Source organism: Penaeus vannamei, chromosome 23, assembly GCF_042767895.1.
Source record: "Penaeus vannamei isolate JL-2024 chromosome 23, ASM4276789v1, whole genome shotgun sequence".
Lineage (NCBI taxonomy): Eukaryota > Metazoa > Arthropoda > Malacostraca > Decapoda > Penaeidae > Penaeus > Penaeus vannamei.
Genome location: NC_091571.1, coordinates 28,746,335 through 28,768,834, shown reverse-complemented (window position 1 = coordinate 28,768,834; position 22,500 = coordinate 28,746,335). Strand labels below are relative to the sequence as shown.

Below are 22,500 nucleotides of genomic sequence, written 5' to 3'. Positions count from 1 at the left end.
TTGATTTTGTGAATAGCATTACTTTGAAATGTCCCCAGTGCTATAAATGTTATAAAATCTATATTTTCCCTTCTCATTTTGACCTCATTTTCCTCCTGAATTAAGTTCAGGTTTATAAGAAGAACACATGCACCCACACACACGCACACTCATACACACTCACACACACACACACACACACTCACACACACACACACACACACACACACACATACACACACACACACAACACACACACACACACACACACACACACACACACACACACACACACACACACACACACACACACACGCATACACACATACACACATACATGCATACACACACACATGCACATACACACACACACATGCACATACACACACGCACATGCACATACACACACACATGCACATACATACACACATGCACATACATACACACATGCACATACATACAGACATGCACATACATACAGACATGCACATACATACAGACATGCACATACATACACACATGCACATACATACACACATGCACATACATACACACATGCACATACATACACACATGCACACACACACACACACATGCACATACACACACACACATGCACATACACACACACACATGCACATACACATACACACATGCACATACACACATGCACATACACATACACACATGCACATACACATACATGCACATACACATACATGCACATGCACATACACATACACACATGCACATACACACATGCACATGCACATACACACATGCACATGCACATACACACATGCACATGCACATACACACATGCACATGCACATACACACATGCACATGTACATACACACATGCACATGCACATACACACATGCACATGCACATGTACATACACACATGCACATGCACATACACACATGCACATGTACATACACACATGCACATACACATACACACATGCACATGCACATACACACATGCACATGCACATACACACATGCACATGCACATACACACATGCACATGCACATACACACATGCACATGTACATACACACATGCACATGCACATACACACATGCACATACACACATGCACATGCACATACACACATGCACATACATGTACATGCACATGCACATACACACATGCACATGCACACACACACACACACATGCACACACACACACACACACACACACACACACACACACACATGCACACACACATGCACACACACATGCACACACATGCACACACACATACACACACACATGCGCACACACACACATATATGTGTGTGTGTGTATGTATATGTTTGTACATGTTAATATTATTCCCCTTGTGGCTGTATTACCAGGTGAAGCAGGTGATTAGCAGGCCAGAAGCTTATTGCTTTACCACTGTGAGGTACACAGGCATATTTATTGCTAATGAGTGCACCACTTCTTCCCAATACTAACAGTGACTTGCTAAACTCTTGTAAACTCTGATTTGACCCCAATATATGTTTAGTATCAAATCCATTCCTCGTCGGATTTATAAGAAGTAGATACGCAAGATATTTAGATGTGATATTTAGAGGTTGCTTTTATTGAAAATGTGTACACTGACATGGACACTCAGTCACACTCATTTGTGCACTCGTACTACCTTGTACTCACTCATATTTACATTCACACTTGTACTCACATTCATACTCATACATACACACACTCACATTCATACACACATACTCATACACAAATACTCATACTCATGCTCATACTAATGCTCATACTCACGCTCATATTCATGCTTATACTAATGCTCATACTCACTCTTATACTCACACTCATGCTTATACTCATGCTTATACTCACGCTCATACTCACGCTCATTCTCATGCTCATTCTCATGCTCATTCTCATGCTCATTCTCATGCTCATTCTCATGCTCATTCTCATGCTCATTCTCATGCTCATTCTCATGCTCATTCTCATGCTCATACTCTCTTATACTCTCTTATACTCTCTTATACTCTCTTATACTCTCTCATACTCTCTCATACTCTCTCATACTCTCTCATACTCTCTCTCTCTCTCTCTCTCTCTCTCTCTCTCTCTCTCTCTCTCTCTCTCTCTCTCTCTCTCTCTCTCTCTCTCTCTCTCTCTCTCTCTCTCTCCCTCTCCCTCCCTCCCTCCCTCTACCTCCCTCTCCCTCTCCCTCTCCCTCTCCCTCCCTCTCCCTCTCCCTGTCCCTTTCCCTCTCCCTCTCCGTCTCCCTCTCTCTCTCTCTCTCTCTCTCTCTCTCTCTCTCTCTCTCTCTCTCTCTGTGTCTCTCTCTCTCTCTCTGTCTCTCTCTCTCTCTCTCTCTCTCTCTCTCTCTCTCTCTCTGCCTCCCTCCCTCCCTCCCTCCCTCTGTCTGTCTCCCTCTGTCTGTCTGTCTGTCTGTCTGTCTGTCTGTCTCACACACATGCATATGTATATGCACATGCACATGTGTGCATACACACAGACTCATTTATACTTGTATGTAAATACATCCAGATATGTGGATAAACATAAACATACATTTATTTATATGCACATAAAAATGCACATGCTGACACATACTGTCATGAATAAATAGTATGTATTTATTTAAGTTGAAGCTAAGAAAGTGGTGGTGCGTAGTTATTTGTATGAAGTCAAAGTATTAGTCATGAAAATTAGGAAATGAATTATACTGGTGTCTTTGCTAATTGATGCATGACTCTTGAATCCCTTTGTAAATATGGTATGTTACCCTTGTCAATATAAAACTCATGGATGAAACTAATGATTGAATCCCTACATAGGGAAACTTAAGTAAATTGATTTACTTTAAGATTACATTATTTCCTTATATTTTGTGTGTGGACATGATTTTATAAATTATAATTTTTCAGATTTTTTTCTAACATTGATATATTCACACATAGTGTACCATATTTTTATTAATGATGATGACAGTTGAGGAACACATATAAAACTAAATGGCATATAGTGTCATTTCATGTTGCATTGTGACCCATTATTATTTTTTGATTTACAGGGAAGTTGTCAACCACGATTCAACGTCAATGTGCCACATCGGTTTTCTGTTCACTCCTACAAACGGTTTACATTCTGTGACCATTGTGGCTCATTACTTTATGGCCTTATTCGTCAGGGTCTCCAATGTGAAGGTACAAATAAATCTTAATGCTTTTTAAATTTAATATAATTTTACTGCATAAACTCACATTGGGATGTTTCTATTATTGGTCAAGGAGAATAGTTTATATCTGTAATATTACTTTTCTTCTACATCTTCAGAAGTTTGTAATCTAAATACATTTATATTTCAGTATGCAACATGAATGTTCACAAGAGATGCCAAAAGAATGTAGCCAACAATTGTGGGATAGACGTAAAACAGTTATCAGAAATTCTAGCCACCATGGGTATACGGCCCCAAGATGAAGCGGCCAAACGCAAGAAGAAGGTGAGTTGTTTCCTTGAACAGATAATGAATCTGATTCATCTGATTTTTTTTTTTTTTTTTTTTTGTGATTGTCAAATTTTTATGTTAATTATGATTTGGTATAGCATTGTTACATGATATCAGTAAGTCCTGGAAGGTGATTGATAACAAGAATTACAACCATGTTTTTTGAAGTAGGAAAGGTAGAGTCACTTTATCAATGACTGATAGATACCTTCTTTTCCCATGCAGTCTGTTAGTGAGACAAAGTTATCATCGGCCACCGCCCCTGTTAGTGTCCCAGGAATCATCGGAGAAGTGGAAGTCCCAGGTGAAATGAATGAGGAAGAGCTAAGACTAAGGATTGAAGCTCAGCGTATCATGGACAAGAAGATGAAGGAACGCTGTGCAGAAGAAGGACTAGATGCCAAGTGTAAGCATTTTTTGTTTTGTTTTGTTTTGTTTTTTCATTATAATTTTTGGGATGTTTGTAGTATATTCTTCTGTTGGTTGAATTTCTTATTGTAATCCCTTAGGGTTTACAATCTTTCTTTTGGGTAATGGTAGAGGGTTGATATTATGTTTGATTTAAATAAGAGAGAGATTAACTGTTTAGAAGATGATTTTTTGTGTTAAATGATTTTTCCAGTTTTTGATACTAAAGGATTTGCATATTTAATTGAATTTCTCACTTTTAACAGCAAAGCCACACGATACTTCTTTAGATGTCATGCTTGGTGGGAAGAAGGTAGACCTGGATGACTTCTCATTCATTAAAGTGCTTGGCAAAGGAAGTTTTGGAAAAGTAATGCTAGCTGAACTGAAAGGGACAGATGAAGTCTATGCCATAAAGGTTAGTAGTGGTACTTTGTTTGTTTTGTTCTGTCTTTTTGACTGTAACAAAATTTAATACAACAATAGAATAACATTCTCTTTCCACTCATATTCATTTTGTTTATTAATGTGTTAATCATCCATTTGACTGAATTTACAGGTGCTTAAGAAAGATGTGATCCTACAAGATGATGATGTAGAATGTACAATGACTGAGCGGCGGATCTTAGCGATGGCTGCCCACCACCCCTTCCTCACTGCCCTCCACTCTTGCTTTCAAACCAAGGTGAGTGGTTGATGTATAAGACATAGACATTTATAGATTTCTGCAATATATAATGAATCTTTTTATTCAGTTGATGTTGGTCATAGTGATGTGAATGTTTAGATTTTCTTTTTCTTTTTTAATATAAATGATAGAATGATATTAATATTTTTCTTGAATCAAAAGATCTGTTTATTTATATATAATTAATGCATAATCTATTAGTAGTTATAAATTGACATATTTCTATCTGTTTTACAGGATCGATTATTCTTTGTTATGGAATATGTTAATGGTGGCGACCTAATGTTCCAAATTCAGAAGGCTCGCAAGTTCACAGAGTCACGTGCAAGATTTTATGCAGCTGAGGTCACGTTGGCCTTACAGTTCCTCCATAAAAATGGTGTTATTTACAGGTATGTGTGATTGATGTTATTTTATATATATGTAGTATGTCATTGGCCATTTATTCCATCATGAGGATTTACTTTAATAACACTTTTAAGCATCACTTTTGTGTATATAAGCCATGTATATTTATTTAGGCTTTAATATTTGCAAATAGATAGGTGAATAGATGGGTAGATAGATAGATAGATAGTTAGATAGCTAGTTAGATAGCTAGTTAGATAGCTAGCTAGCTAGATAGATAGATAGATAGATAGATAGATAGATAGATGGAGAGATAGACAGATAATATGCCCTTACATTTTAGAGCTTAATTTGTTAATCTGATTAGAATGTATGAAAAGTGTAATTAATCAAAAGATGCAGTTATGAGATACCAGAAATACTGTAGCAGAAAAAGAATATTGAACAAATGATAATAAAAGGCAGTAGAAATGATGCAATGTATAGTACTTGACAAAAATAATAGTTGTGAAATGGGTATCATTTAAAAAATATTAATTGACAGTTTCGATCTAATATATGTTTTTTTCAAGTAATCAGATATTGTTTATGTATACATCGTTTTTTTATGATTTTACCATATACAATGGTCTCCAAGGTAATGCAACTACCAGTCAATCCATAGTCTAGTCTATTGCTACAGCAATTACTAAGGAATTGTCAATCATCATAGGAGGTTTTGGAATATGTCCTTTGTTATTTGTAAAGCCCAACTATATATATACTCTGTATGTGTATGAATGTGTATGTATGTCTGTATTGCTTTATATGTATGTTTTTAAGATGAAATAGAAATGTGTATACCCTTCCCAACAAGGATTCTACCCCACACATGTATGCATGTAATATATGTAATGTATGTATATACGTATGTATGTATGTATTTATGTATGTTTATATGTATATATGTAATGTATGTAATGTATGTATATGCATGCATATCTGTATAGTGGATACTTAATATAAGTACCAAGATTCTATTGTTTCTCTTTTTTTCTTGCAGAGATTTGAAGTTAGATAATATTCTACTAGACAGTGAAGGACATTGTAAAATAGCTGATTTTGGTATGTGTAAGGAAGGCATCAGGGATAATATTACAACAACCACCTTCTGTGGAACACCAGATTACATTGCGCCAGAGGTAAGTAATAAAGTCATAATTTAAATCCATTCCTTTAGTATCCTATTCTGTATTATTTCCTTATGTGCAGCTGTTTGCCAGTGTCTAGTAGTTTATCGTATTTTGTTATTTATTTTCCCAATTTTATTTACTTATTCAGGTTTTTGCTTTAATTGTGCCAGAGCAAGACATCTGTGTTGGCTTTTAGTATTTTGCTCATTAGATCACCTAGGCTGTTTCTGTAGCAGCCCTGTGTAACCTTTTCTTATGAATATGTGTTGGAAGATTTTTTTTTTTTTTATGATTGTAATGTTTCCTGGTGATGAGATTTTATATCCCCGTTTTATTAACAGATCAAAATTAAATACCAAAAATAGTTTGATTTTTTAAGGGTCTTTGGGCATACATTAGGTAATTTTGGAACTGTGGTTCATTGTAAGTGATTTTGCATTTTCTACCTCCAGGACTACTTTCATATAAGTGACGCGAAACCATTCAGTAATCATGTGGCCCTGATAGTCAATGGTGTGTGAAGACATTCAAGTGAATAAAGATATGAAATAAAATAATAATTTTGCATGGAATTGAAAGCAGCAAGAAATCCTCTGTTTAATTTTATATTAACTTCAGATAACTTTTCCTACTCATGATAAAGTAAAATAATAAAAAGGGGACTAGGTATTTGAATATACCATAGCATCTGATAAAGAGATCACTTGTAATTGTAAAGCTTATATACTGCTTTATTATTCATATGAGTTTAATTTGTTTGGATTTGTTTCATAATTTTGTTGATGATAAATCAGATATACCTTGCTCCATCTTATTTTGAAAAAAATTTGTATAGCTGAGGTGTTAGGCTGTAATTTTTGAGTAGTGTTACTTTGCTGTGGTTATAGAAATATTGAGCTGTACTAGATGCTGTCTATGATACTTCTTGTAGACTAAGATACAGCTTTATATCTCCTTACATCGCAGCCTACAGTGTTTGTACTGTATGTGATACCTGTAGTATGTATTATGTTCGTCCCTGCTAACCCAGTGCTTGTGCCGTATCTCCCCACTAACCTTTTTACCTGTCTTCTGCACAGCGCTTGCAACAAATTGAAGAGTGAGATACGGTGAAATGTCAGTGATGTAAGCCTGGTATATTTTTTTGTTTTATTTCACTGTGTGCTCACCCATAGATGTGCCCCACTGTTGTAAATTTAATCTGTTTTCTTTGTAGATACAGAAACCCAGAACTTGTAATTGAATATGAACTTTTGTTTGTTTGCTTTTCACATTTGTGCAGCTCATTAAGAGACCGGGTTTGACACATGTTTGAATTCCCTGTACAGAAGGAGAGAGATTTTCCTATAGAATGTTTTGAACGGTGACATTCTAAAAAGCACCATAGCAGCATTGAAGCTAGATTCATAGCTGGTGACCCTTTCTATTGGTGTTATACAGACATTCATAATTATTGTATAATAAACTGTTTACATGGGTTTCAACTGAATAAAGAAATGGGTTATTGTTTACCAGAAATAAGAAATAAGATGAGATCTTTGTATTATTATATTCTATGGATGAAAGTAGTCTTTAGGGGTAAATGTTCTCGGTGATGAGAAATACTTGTAAGTTTTGTCTGTACAGACTATTGAAGGATACTTTTCAAATTGTTCTCTTATTAGAAACTAAAGATATTTTGAATGTTGAAAATTGAATTTCTTATGCGAATACGTGTTGAGGATTTCAAGTTGTTGCATGTGTCAGAAAAACCAACTTGTGGCACTTTTTTTTTTATCTCATGAGTTATGGCATTGGGACATCAGACTCATGTTCAAGGATTACTTGTTTGCACATAGTGATAGGATTATTGAACACAGTTGCCAAGTTCAATAAGTAGGCGAGATTAATATTGGTTCATTGAAAAAATCTGAATTAATGTTGTAATTATTGTCATGAAATCATCTTTATTGAACTGAATTCTGCAATTATATGAAATGGGGTTAGGTTTCAGATTATATTAGAATTTGATATTCATATACATTATGATATTACAAATAAATATATATGGATTAGGACTTTTGATCAACATATTTCTTACTGTCCTAATTCAGAGTTGCATCAATGTAGGCTTGATTCTCTCTCTACATCATTATTATGCAATTCATAGTAAGGAAAGTATAAAGAGATCAGATCAGTACTTACTGTAAAACCAAAGAGAAGAGCACAAACATGAAAATTTGTTTATTTGAGATTTGATACTTTGTAAAATAAGAAGTGTTAATTGTTTAACTGTTTAGTGTTCTTTATTGATCAAAATGTTCTTGATTATTGCCAAGCTAACTGATTCACCATGTCTTGCCAAGTTCAAAGATGGCTTTTTTTGCATGTTTCGATATGATTGAAAGTATTGTAAGAGAACTTCTTATGCAGTGATTTATTATACATTTTAAATATTGTCCCTATCCTTCAACAGATTCTTAAAGAGTTGGACTATGGTGCAAGTGTTGACTGGTGGGCACTAGGAGTTCTCATGTATGAAATGATGGCAGGACAGCCACCATTTGAGGCTGATAATGAAGATGATCTCTTTGAATCCATCCTGCATGAAGAAGTTTTATATCCAGTGTGGCTTTCAAAGGAAGCAGTTTCTATACTGAAAGGGGTAAGTTATGATGTGATGTGAATATTAATATTTTTACTGGTTGTATTTGTTTTTTAAACAATTGTTTTTAATTCTCTTTCACTATTATGATATTGATTCTCTGTTTCTTTCTCCCCTAAGTTTATGACAAAGGAACCATCCAAGCGGTTGGGCTGTGTCGCAGAGCGTGGAGGAGAATTGGCAATTCGTAACCACAAATTCTTCCGAGAGATAGACTGGGAGGCCCTTGAGCAGCGCAAAGTTAAACCACCATTTACACCTAAGATAGTAAGTAACTGTATTATGGTTTTCAGCAACTCCCATTTATAGGAATACTAAAGAAAAGGGGGATGAAATAGAATTCTTTTTTGTATCTGAAAATAATTTTCCCCTGTTTTATTTCATGTGGGGGCAGAGAGGATATGCAAGAATATATAAAAGGAAAAAAAATTGTTTTATTATGAATTATGGTATTGAAAAGTAACTCCTCTTTGGTTTAAAAAGAGCAAAGTACCACATTGCTGTCAAGCTGGTTGGCAGATACACTTTATCATCTACATTGATAGGCTTCAAAGTTCTCTCATTTTCACAGAAATAATTGTATATATTAGATACTTGATTGTTGTACTTGGAATGATATTTAAAATTCCTTTAAAATGAATTTTATAAGAAATATTCAAAATGAAAAGAAGGGAGAAGATACTAATCTTAGGTGAATATGAACAATAATACAACAAACTTGCATAGACAGTTTGCTGGCTTATTACTGAAACATTATTTCCTCTCACTCAACAGAAGGGACGTAAGGATACAGTCAACTTTGATGCCGAGTTTACTAAGGAAGAGCCAACTCTCACCTTTATTAATGAAGAAGTTGTTCGTGCTATCAACCAGGACGAGTTTAGAGGATTTTCTTTTGTTAATCGTGAATTTAAGTCCATGGCGGCTGCACCATGTCAAACCTAAGTGCAAATGCAGCACAGTAAGTATTTAATTCTGCTTTGGTTGTGTGATTTCTTGTCTGTATGTTATACTTATTGAATTTTTAAATGTACAATAGTTTGTGTATGGGAATCAGAGTAGGTATTTTAATAATGAGAGCTCTACACAGTATTTTGAATTGATTCTACTGGTGATTTTTCTTGTTTGCCTTGCTAATTTCATGCTCTTCCATGTTCCAGGTACAAAGTGCTAAAGTCTCCCCAGGAAGCTTGATGTGCAGACTATATGAGAGGATTCTTTAGGGAAGAAAGCAGATGAAGGAAGGGAAAAAACAATGAATAATAGTAGGAAAAAATTCAATTTTGACTGCACAAAGAGTTGAATATCTCAACAAGCACAACTGATAATGGCTGTATTGTGATTAACATTGTATATCTAATAATACTCTTTATGATGGACTTTTTTTCATTATTATTATAGTATTTTTTTTGCAAAAGATTCTAATATGGAAGATCTCTGAATTTATAAGTTACAATATTTTTAAATATAGATATATTTCATGATGGAAAGATATTACATGGGAGAGTTGTAGAGAGATTTTTTTTAATTGAAGTTAGTATTTATATAGTGTTGTTCTGTAAATGCATGATGCATTTGGAATATGATAGGAAGATACAAAGTTCGTAAGGAATTTTACAAAGAATAATTCTAATGTTTATTTATTTTTTACTGACTTCTTTCAGTGTATTGTTAGGGAAAATTGCCAACTTTTGAACTTCCAGTTCTGGAGGTTTGAAGGATATATATTGCATTTTAATGCAGTAAGCACTTACTATAGATAATCAACCTATGAGGCTCATGATTTAGCACATGTAAAGAAAGGGAAAAGGAAGTGAATTTGAAAGTTATAACTTTTGACTAAAATTGCTTGTCCAGTTATGGTACCAGATGATTCCAAAAGGCTAGTAAGAAGTGCACAAAAGATAACTAGCATCAGGATAATATTTAATGTCTGGCAGTGGAAAGAAACTTGGATGCAGGTATGGGGGAGACCAGATGTAGGACCATACAACTCATTAACTTTTGGCCCTCTTTTGTATTGTTTCTAGATCATTCAGTCACATAAACATACACTCATGTACACTCACATGCTATAACACACTCACAATCAAACAAGTGCATAAAAATATTTTATATTCTTGAAGTGGTGGAAGCCCTCCTCATATACTTATGGTGCAATATGCCAAAGAAAATGGGCTTGACAAGTCCTTATAAATGTGCATCAATCACAAGTGTTTAGATTATACTTAATAAGTTGCCAGGTGTTTTGCAGTCCAATATGAAAACAGCAAGATGTTTGTTTATATAAGACTGTATGCTTCCAGTTCTGGATTTAGTGGTATTCAGGGTTGTCTAATGTATGGAATCATTTCTCCCCCACAACATTTGGTCTTTCCCATCGTGCATTCTTAACCTTAGTGACTCTTATCTACGCACAATTTACAGGCAAGTGGCAAGATCAGCTTTTTTTGAGTCATTGGTGGCATTTCAGTAAGTTTACTTTTCCCCCCACCTAAGTTATGAAATGGGAAATCATTGCTTATTAGACGCTCACCAACCAGGTTCAATGTAGCTGTTCTGATCACAGCTCTGTACTACAGACATACAGGTAGTGGATAAACTATACTATTGTAGCCAATGTGGTAATGTGCTTTTATAGTTCTCAAATGGCATACATTTATTGTGTGTCTTCTCTTCTTCCTCAGCAGATTAAAAAGAAAATAAAGGGCAAGATCGTTGTTAAAAACGTACCCTAAAAACTTGAATGATATGAATAAGGTTCAAGTCAGAACTACATAAGGTCCACAGTTTATTGACCTACATATTGAGCTTAGACCAGTATTGCATTTCATAGAAAGGATAAATAAGTTTTCCATCATATTCATGACCATAAGAGGGAAGCAAAAAAACATATAACATTAAAAAAAACAAAAAAAACATATAACTCTCAGTGCGTAGTAGAGGGGAACAGAAACCCCTCCCACTCCCCATCCCCACCCCCACCCCACCTCTGAATGTTGGTGTGTGTGTGCGCATCTGTGTTAAGTCCCAGGCGGTGGTGTGTGTGTCGCAGCCAAATTAGAGGTTGTAGAACAGCCGCCTAGCCAAGACAGTCATGTGGGTAAAACTGTCCCCAACTCACATGGGTCTTTTGGTCCAAAAGTCAACTTTGATTAATGGATTTATATGTAAAAGTTTACTTCCATTATAATTTGATCTGTCCAGCATAACTTATGCAGGACAATGAAGGTGCTGGATTTCTTAATATTTCAATACAGTAACTGCTGAAAAATCTTATTGAATACACTTCCATTAAGTGAAGAGGTTGATTTGAATGTGAGTTACCACTTCTAGAGACTCGCAATAAGTACTGTTTTTTTTTTTTTTTTCTTTCTTTCTTTCTTTCTTTCTTTTTTTCTTTTTTTTTCTAATTGTAACATGATATATACTCCATTGAGATTCTTGGAGGTGGTGGGATGCCCCGTTAATGCTAGTGTTGGCTATGGCCTCAGGTTAGTGAATTGAGCCAGTGATGCTGCGACCCGTCACCGCTGTGTCTTCTAGCAAATCTTCCAATGGTTCACGCCTGTTGATTATTTTATTTTTTGGTAGTGTGGTATAATTGTTGTGATGTGGACAGCCATATGTGGGGCAAGTCTCCCCCAGCACTCCCCAGTGCTTCTTTGCCCTACATTTGTGTGTGTCCACAGTATTTTAATAAACTCCTGCCCTTGTCCCCAGCCCACTGTTTATGGTCTGGCCTGGGACAGAGGTGTTGGAAATGTGTCACTCAGCCGCTGGGGGCCTGGGTCCAGTCATGATTGTGGCCCTCAGCAGGCCATCTAAGTCACTCTTGTCATCTGCCTTATCGTCTTTCGCACAAAGAAGGAATTTTGTTGTGACTGGTGGGTGAGCATGATGGAGGGCAGGCAGTGGTCCGTCTCCCCCAGGCGGCGCATGTCGCTGTCACCACTGGCTGCCTCAGGTCACTGTATAGACCTGTGCACCCCAAACCATACCCGCTGTCTCTGTGTGCAATATTACTTGGCCTCGGGTCAGAGTAGCCATTCATTGGTAGCGTTTGACTCCTAGGCCAAGTTTGGTGTGGTACCTGTGATGCATCCATCCTCGCACACCCACCTCCAAGGCAGTGTTCTACAACCATTCTTGACTCATTACCATATCTCATAGCCCAGAAAACATTGGTATTGCAACAAGGCCAAAGATAGTAGATAATGTACTGGTAGAAAAGAATCAAATCTCGTAGTGTGCAGTTTTGCTGTCTTCATTGTTTGTGTTGTGGTCAAAATCTGCGTTGTTAAGTAGATAGTTGTCTTGTGAGCTGCTTACAACTCAAAGCCAGGAACGCTTGTTTGTTTGCAGTCCAACAGACAGTCATGGGCAGATGGCCTTTTGCAGTCACATTATAAGCCTTATAAGGCTCCATCTTTGCTTAGAAGGTTTGCGATTTGCAACCTTTGTCAAGACCGTTATTATGGTGAAGACCTTATCAAAGGGTCTGTTAGGAGCCTTGTGCAGTATTCCAGAGGTTTATTGCACTTCAGCGTCCTGGTCAGGTGAGATGTGCTTTTTTTGCTGTAGTCTGCAAGTAAGTGGCTACTGCATGCTGTGAATCTGAAAAATCTGCATTCACAGCAGAATAAGCTGTGTTTCTCTGCTAATATCATAGGTCTGCTTGATAAAACCTGTAAGCAAGCAGTGTGCTGACCATTAATGCTCTCTAGACAAGACTTTGTGTTCATTAGTATTGCAGTGGGTAGCATATACTCTACAATACAGTGAGCTGTGGAGAAAACTTCCAGCTCACTACTTGAGTGGTCAGTGTCTGATAGCCAAGTCTACCAGAAAGCTGGAGTGAGAATTTCCAGTAGTAGTTTTTCATTATGCTTACCATTTGACTTCCAGTGGAGCAGTTGGTAGTATAAAATACGTAAGACATGAGTGCTACACCAATGAAGAGTCTTACAAGGAATAAGCTTTTTTATTGTCTGGTATGCTTTCCTCCCCCTGTACCAGATAGGACTAGTGAATGGTTACTAAAGCTGCTTTTTAGTAGCTGGAGTCAAATTGGGGGAAGGTGTTCTAAAGAGAATCCTAAGTAGTACTTGGACCTTCACGTTGCATTTCTCACAGCCGTTCCGCTGCTGTAGGCTGGAACCTTACAGAAGTGTTTAGGAACATCTCTTTATTCTGGATGGTCCAGGCTTAGGGAAAGATCAGATTTTTTTCTTATTTGAAATATATGCTGTAATTTTCATAACAATAATGATTATAATAAGGTAATGAAATTATCATAATTTTTACTATTGTAATTATAATTTATTTTAATTACTATGATAATTAAATTATTGTCTCCATCAGAAGCTGAAATGTGTAATTGGGCTTAAATGACAATTCTCAGATAAGGATACAAGTGTTTCACTGTAGAAGCTTCTGTAAGTCATAACTTTTATTAGTAGCGGTTTGGAGTGGAAATGACAACTAGGAGTAGTCTTTTTCTGATCCACCTTAAAGCAACACTGTATTACAGAGCCCAATTCCCAGAAGGGCTAAACTCAAAAGGTGGACCCATATTCTCATGGTGTCCTTTACAAATTATAGCCCAATTAGTAGTGCAGTCTAACTTATAAAGCAGCCTAAGTTACTGTATGGTCAAATTCAGAATGGGGCTGTGCTTTAGTGAGGTGCATTTAAACGGGACTTCACTTCGGTGAGGCCCTTCCTCTTTAGGATCTTGCTTTAGTGAGGCCCTCTTCATGCAGGGTGCTGCTTTAGTGAGGTCCTTATATCGGACCCTTATCTAGTGAGACCCTTCTTAATGCATGACTCAACATAGGTGAAGCCTTACTCTTTACAAGGTTTACATCAAGTTCTGCATGCAGATATGCCCAGAATTAGTGAAACCCTGTAAATGGTTTGCTAATTTTGTGAGATTATGCTTTTGTTGGGCCACAGTTAAAGTTAGATCATTTTAGTGGACTTCAGTAATAACCATGGAGTTATCCTCTTTTGAGGTTCCACTTACAAATGATGAGTACTTTTAGAAGCCTCTATTAAGTGACAGGGCCCAAGTCACAGTGAATCCCTACTGTGTAGTAGAACTAGATTCACTGTAAAGATCAATATGCATAGGTTAGGAAAAATGAGGCACAAGTACTACAACAACTTGTTTGCTATATGGGGTATATTACCATAGGACCCAGTTCTCAATAACACTAACTGAATTGGGGTCAGAATCATAACAAGGTCGTAAATCTTCAGGGGCCCCCCCGTGTCAGAATGAGGCCAAGGTTACTGTGGGACCCAGCTAACACTAAGGTCTTAACTAAATAAGACCAAAATAATAGTGAAGCCCAGCAGTTTAGGGCCCAGTTAACAATCAGGCCCAGTTTTCATTGGGATCCGATCAACAGTAAGGCCAACATAAAGTGGGAACCGACAAACAATAAGGCCAACATTCAGTGGGACTCGACCAGCCGTGAGGCCCTAGTGCACAGTCGGAACCTGCTCACAGTGAGGTCCATCAACAGTGGGACAAACTCACTGTGATCATCAGTATTCTTCCCTTCCTCATCATCTGGGTGCTCTAGGGTAGGGCTGGTGCACAAAACAAAAGCTGTGTACAAAGTATTTGCATAGGATGCGATTTTGCAGTATGCATGTGCGATCTGGCAGTTTCCTCCCTTTCCCTCCCCTCTCCCATAAAAAGGTGCTTATAAATCCAGCACCTATCAGGATGAATAATAGGCTGGACAGAGCACCAAATTCTTTTGTTCCCTGTTCCAGTAGAGAGCACCCAGCCTATGTTGAATACACAAAAACCTCAATCCCCAGTCCTTGTAATCCCACCCTGTAATACAATCATTCATGTCGTCATTGGTATTGTACTTAATTGCATTTTCATAACTTTAGTTTGGATCTTAAGCCAAAGAGATTGATGTTAGCTGTAGATTGATAGACATTTTAATAGATACATGAATTGTTCCCATAACTATTCTATTTGTAAATGTTGGTCTGAGAGAGAGAGTGGATGTTGGTGTGTGTGTATGCTGCTGAGCTACGGTGGGTTGGAAAGAAGGACAAAGCAGGATGGGTTTAAAGGCATTGGAATTATTGGTAATAAGAATTAACTCAAAATTAAATGAAAAAATCAAGTTCACCAATTTAATTTACTCATACATATATGTGTACAATCATGTGCACATTTGAATTCCCTCACACATGTACACATACACAAGTACATATATGTATGTGTGTGTGTGTGTTTATATATATATATATATATATATATATATATATATATATATATATATATATATATATATATATATATATAAAAATTTACAGGTCACATAGTAATCCATGTCTTATTACCTAAAGTATAATCCCTTTGCATATGCAGGTAAGCCCACCTTTCCTGCATAAGTGGTAACCCAGACCTGCAAAGGGCAAGAATGACCCTTCAGCCCAACCCCTCCGACAAGGAGTATAGAGCCCAATGCCCAGCTTTTTTCTTATATATGACCCAGTGCTGCGTCTTGGTGCCTCTTCTAGATGGCCTTCAAAGACACAAGAGCTTTGGGTCAACTCCTTCTACCCATGGACTACTGTGCCAAAATCAACTGTCTCCCTCACTTCAAACATCAGTGTGATCGTCTGTATAATATTCTGATTGCTGTAATGATATGTCAATGGGTATTTTTGTCTCCTCAAAAAATACTTATGTCTTTCTCTCAGCTGACTGTATGAGAAGCGTGATATAAATATATTTAAGTGTTCAAAATGTTTTTCATTTCCTTTCCTCATCCTTTTTTTACCTATTTGAGCAGGGAGACATCAGATGATGTCCTCTAACATCATAACCCCTAATGCTTAGATGACGGCTGTGTCATATGTTGTTTAAATTTATGCATGCAAAACGTGTGTGCTTGTTTGGCCCAAGGTGCAATCATTTAGAAGAAATAATCCTGCAAAAATAGGCTGAAAGCCTTTTTTTAGATATCACCTCTATGGTACAGCTAAAAGCATAGAACAGATAATTTTGTTTCTTATAATTCTGATTCTTCCCTTAACCAGCTGACTCCATCATGCACCTTTGTGTTGTTCAGTATTGCACTGGGGGCTCCCCTTCTGATTGTGTTAATCATTAAAGAAAATGAAGTTTAAGAACATTGCTATTATGACTTGATTTTGTAATCAAGCTTTCCTTATCACACAACAGCAGCTTGAACAATTGTAGGTCAGAGCAATCCATTCTAATTTAACCCAATGCCATTAGGAATGTCATTTGAGTACATGGCCATTGTAAGTTTAGTTTATTAAAGCTTTGGATCCAGTTGCATCATGGAAATCATGGAGCTGAAAACCCGGGCAATGGGTTATGTAAGTCGCCAGTATCCCAAGCGTGCGGCACATAAGCCGGGTATGGATGAACACCTATGAGTGGTGATGACTCTGTGCCTCCTCTTTGAAAAGTTATTTTGTGTAAACTTTTTTAGCTTTATTACCATTTTTCAATGTCAATATTTGTCTTGATTTGCTTTATCCAGATGGTAATTACTTATTTTCCTTGCACAGACTTCATATCATTTCTCTGTTTAGTAAATAACTTAGTACAAAAAAATATGTATATTGATCATTTGGTTATTTGAGTCATATACTTGATTTTTTATTTTCAATTTCATGTAATACAACCTGCACCACTGGACACAGCGCTCTTCCAGTCACTTTACGCACGTTACATTCCACATTCGTTTATAGATGGGAATAATGCTAAAGGGGCCCCCTTCTAAGTGCCACATGAGTCAAATCACACTCAAAGAGGTTTGTGCACTCATGGCAAATCTTTTCCGTCACCCTGTCCTTCGCTCATGACAGCGGTTCACGTCACCCAGGCAGTGGTTCAAGTTTTACTGTGATGTGACCATAAAGTCATCCAGGTCCAAGAGGTTAACTGCTTTAAAAATAGATCCCTCCCAAAACGTAGCTCGTTGTCGTCGTGGGAGGGCTTAGGAGACGGGGACTGAGACCCAATGTAGAGGATTACTCCTACTTTAGGCATCAGCCTTTGCCTCAACTAATTTTGCTTGGTTCTTTCTTCTCTTCTTTCCTCTTCCGTATCTTCTTTATTCCCTTCTATTCCATTCCTAAGGTGTGAGAGCTATGCTGAAGGGATGAAAGGCTGGCTTTGTGTCAGTCACGAATCGCCTCCGGGAGCCATGGGCACGGTATTCCCGTGATTAATTACTTATCCCTTACCCCTTATGGGGACCTAAAGTTTATTCAGGCTCACCATGGCCAGTAATGAAAATTCCTTACCCATAATAGAGGCATTAAGGCTTTCCCCTTCATCAAATAGCATATCTGAATTTGATTTTGATGGTTTTCCGACCCCTACCCCTCCTTTGAGCACGGCTCCGACCACTGATGCTAAAACCCCCTCTTCGACGCTTACGAACAACTCTAACCATTCTGAAACACCCACCCAGGTTATTACTCAACCCCTAGAAAATATCTTTTCCTCATCCCGAATATGCACCTCTTCATCCCATACTGCACAACCCTCTTCAGTGTCAACCCCCTCTTCCCTTATTACTACTCTTCATCCTTATTGTTCTTTCCCCCGCAGAAGTACTCCACTTCCTCTCGTCCTTGTCCTTCTACTACCTCTACCTCTGCAAACCTTCTGGGTACTCTATTTGGCCCAGCCAATTGGGATCGATTCTTTGTGATTCCCCCCACAGCCCTCTATTCTGAGAATACCCTTCTCTTTCAGCAGTGCCTCCAGAAACAAGTAGACAAGGTTACCTTTTGCAGTTGCTCTGATCGTTCATGCCTTGTCATGGTTACATCTGAAGCCCAAGCTCGTGCACTATCTACCCTAACTGACCTTACTGCCAAACCCATTCCTGCCGAACCTCACCCAACTCTTAATACTTGTACTGGAACTGTTTCTATTCCCCCAAATGCTTGTTTCATGTATAACAAGGACTGGTCAGACTGTGAAAATGACCTACTTTCCTGCCTTGATGAATATGATGCAGTGGCAGTACAGTGTTGCACTCTTCTTCCTAGAGGCCAACGTAAATCCCACGTCAATAGTGCCAAGATTAGCTTCCATAGACAAGACCTCCACCATGAGGTTTATATTAGTGGATGGACTTATCATGTTTGACACCCAGCCAAACATTGTCGCTCCACAGCCTGCTGCCCTCTATGTGCCCAACCTTGTCATGACCGTTCAAATTGCCCTGCTCAGTCATGTACATGTGCCAATTGTGGAGACTCCCATAATGTGTTTTATAGGAGATGCCCTACCTTTAAGTTTGAATGTGAGATAGCAGTCCTATATTTAAACTAGGCCTCACTCTATGTGAGGCCAGACAGGAAGCACAACGACAAGGTTTTTCTCTCTCAACTTATTCCAAAACAGTCCTACGCTCTGCTCCCCCACCATCTACACAAGATATTTCTGCATCTCCCCAGGTATAGTTTCCCTATACCCAAAACCTACGTCGTATGTCTACTCACCCTATCCACCAGTCAAATCCATTTTCCATCCTAAATCCAGATACACCAATCTCTACCATTTCCCGGATATCTACCCCTCCTCCTCCAGTAACCCTTGAAGACATCCAAAACTTCCTAAGAGGACCCAAGTGAACACTCCGCTCCCTTATCCACCCCCCAATCTCTGTTCCTACTCCTGCTACATTTGAAGTATTTGCAGATATTCATATTCCTCCTACACCCTCTCAACATACCCCACCCTCTCTATCACTTCCACTTGAATACTCTCACGAATCCCCTTTATCACAACAGTGCCCTTCTCCAGACCCCTCCTCTCTAGACATTTTTCCTGATGCTTCACCACCTTCCCCAGTCTCCCTTCCTCAATCTCTGGATTCTTCTCCAACTTCTCCAACAGCCACATCTGTTTTCCTTGATCAATGTCCCTACTCCTTCCCCAGTCACAGATACACTGCAATTTCCTCAGTTGCTCTACCCCCTTATATTCCCCCCAACCCCTTCCCAAAATACCTCATCCTCTCAACCACCCAAACCACCCATACCACCCAAACCTATTCCCCCTTTTCACTACCCTACTATCCTATAACGTTCTTAAACCTTTGACATCTAACACATTTTATCATACTCTTTAACTCTCCTTAGCCCTTTTCAATGCAATACTTTGCCAAAGTGCTACATGACCTTTGATATCTAGCACATTTATTTTTTCAAACATTAAACATTAAACATTTAAAAAAAGGTGGCTTTGCATGTACTTGGTTACCATTGACCTATTTATTAGTACTAATTGTCCTTGATATAAATATTTTTTATCTTATAATGCTTTTAGTAATATCAATAACATTATGATTATATTATTACAGATTATATCTGTAATGATGATAGCAGCATTGATATTGAAAGCCATATTTTTCTTGAAAACTTGAGGTAAGGTGAAATCGGGTGAGGCCATGAGCTCTACTAAGGCCCCGTTTACACAGGCGAGGTTTGCACAGCAAACTTTGCTTGGTGTAACTTCAAAAATGGAGAAACAGCAAGCAAAGCTTTTTATAGGTTTACCCTATTGTTTAACCTGTTGCTCATCACAGTTGGGCAGTAGTGTAGTATTGAAGGTGCTACCTTCAATACTCATGCTGCAGTACTCATGAGCTGTCAGTTCTCATGTCCCACGATCAATTGTCAGATATTGCTACAACAATACACAACGCAAGTTTCTTCTTGTCCTACAATCCATTTTATAAATCACTCAGTCCTTTTCAGTCACTGCCAGGCTCTGACTGCCCAACTAATGTTATTTGGATACCAGCATAAATGCCTATGACAGCCTTAGCCTGCAAAGAGGCAAGTTTACTGAGCAAAGTTCGCCTGTAGGATGGGGCCTGCATAACCCCTTGGTGCCTAAGCACTTGTGGAGTTATCTGTGTAGACACCACACAAAATGATACTTACATGAATACTACATTTTCCTGGCAGCATTGGGTTAATATGGTTATCATAATTGTCATATCTTGAATCCCTGACTTTTGATAATTTTCTGAATAAAGAATATCTGGTAACTTGCCCTGTAGTTGTTTTTTGTTCTAATAATTTCTATGACATACAGTATATGATAGGAAAAAAAGCTTAATTTCATATATGAGAATATTAGCATATTATATAAGGCGGTAATCAAGTATAGAACATGTTTAAGCATTTTTTCACTCAATTTAAGGATTAAAGAGCTTTACACAGGAATGGAATAGTCATATTCTTGTGCATCAGTTCACTATATAGTCAGTAGCAAAATACACTGTAGAGAGACCCCATCTTAGTATCAAACAGTATCTGGTGGACTTTGCCTATTCACTGGGAATCGTACACATGGGTGCTAGTGTTTGGCAGGGTCATTGTCCATCAATACACTCACTTCCTTTAGATGCTCTAGTTTTTTGTTGGCTTTTCTATGCTACTTTCTTACTACTCAATCATAAGAACTAGCTAGTGATAAACTGATGATCTATCTATCTATTTATATATATTGCTAACTTTCTGAATTCGCAATATTCTGCAGTTACTACAAAAAATTTGGAATGGCATTGCAATGCTGATGTCTTTTTTGCAATATTATTACTTATTAGGGCATTTGATTGTCTGAACTAATGTTGCATATTTAGCCTTAAAATGAAATTGCAGTGGACCAATAAAACACTTTTACTTTTAAATTATTATTTTTTCATCTCCAAGTGTCATGAACACTGCATATAACATAATGTTCTTATTTTCACTTAATATTGTAACAATCTTTATTATAGACAATTATAAAAATTGGTTATATACATTATCCTACAACCATTGTTCCCTACATCACAGGACAGCTTGTAAATAGTTTTACAGATCTTTTACTCCCATATTTTTTTTCTCTGCCGTTCATAATCGATAAAAATAAACTCAAAGAAACACATGCTGATATCAACCTTCTAATTACTATTGTTTTTGCAGTGAGTACTATTTTCAGTTTTCTAATTTATTCATTATTGAACAATCAAAACTATGGATGAATAATAATATATAAAAGGATACAAAACTATGTAGGTATCCCAATTAATATACACTGGAAATGTAATGGCAATATGCCTAGGCATTTATTTAAATAACAATTTCTTCCTTTTTAAATGCTAATATAGAAAAAAACAACAATGATACTTGAATGTAAACATATTACCTCAGTTAAAGTGCTGCAAAACAGGTCCACTAAGAACTAAGGGTCTTCACTTAACATGTTCAGATTACCAAGGGGCTCTTTCTGATTATCATAAGAAAAGAATAAATTATGAAGCCGAACAGCATAGACACTTGTCATCTACTAACAAAATAATTAAACTATTATTTATTCAACATGCACTGAATTTTTAAGAAAGAGAATTTGTAACTAACCAAGGAGATATTAAAACTGAAAGAAACATAAAATAATTACATATATACACATGCATATATGGCAGCACTACATATATGGATACTTGTTATCCACTTGATTTTTCAATATATACTACTAAATATAACTTTTAATTACCCTCCCTCTTGTTGCAGGCATGTGCTTTAGAATAATGTGTTTAAATATTACAGAAAAGCAGTGTTAATTTCTGGTTCATTTTGTCTGCTTATATTCTCTGTGTGGAGAGGTAATTTGGGTGCTGTTAAATTCTTTAATGCATTATTTGTCTGTCTGGTAAAACTAAACAAAAGCAGGAAA

At 37.2% G+C, this 22,500-nt stretch overlaps 2 protein-coding genes across 6 annotated transcripts in view; one reads left to right on the top strand and one right to left on the bottom strand.

Annotated features, from left to right (window-relative positions):
- Pkc98E (Protein kinase C) overlaps positions 1-16,524 on the top strand; it is a 55,478-nt gene extending 38,954 nt beyond the window's left edge. The window contains exons 4-14 of the mRNA XM_027350907.2: positions 3,041-3,173; positions 3,336-3,472; positions 3,704-3,884; positions 4,153-4,304; positions 4,446-4,571; positions 4,812-4,966; positions 5,965-6,103; positions 8,550-8,738; positions 8,859-9,005; positions 9,513-9,699; positions 9,899-16,524. Of these exons, the coding sequence (XP_027206708.1) occupies positions 3,041-3,173; positions 3,336-3,472; positions 3,704-3,884; positions 4,153-4,304; positions 4,446-4,571; positions 4,812-4,966; positions 5,965-6,103; positions 8,550-8,738; positions 8,859-9,005; positions 9,513-9,683 (1,530 nt within the window). The 3' untranslated portion in view covers positions 9,684-9,699; positions 9,899-16,524. The remainder of the gene's footprint in view (positions 1-3,040; positions 3,174-3,335; positions 3,473-3,703; positions 3,885-4,152; positions 4,305-4,445; positions 4,572-4,811; positions 4,967-5,964; positions 6,104-8,549; positions 8,739-8,858; positions 9,006-9,512; positions 9,700-9,898) is intronic.
- Positions 16,525-21,459: 4,935 nt separating this feature from the next.
- Positions 21,460-22,500, bottom strand: part of Rme-8 (receptor mediated endocytosis 8) — a 69,100-nt gene continuing 68,059 nt past the window's right edge. For all 5 annotated transcript variants that reach the window (XM_027350917.2, XM_070137853.1, XM_070137854.1 and 2 more), the window contains one exon: positions 21,460-22,500. This exon is cut by the window's right edge and continues 3,492 nt beyond it. The gene's annotated coding sequence lies outside the window, so the exon portion shown is untranslated.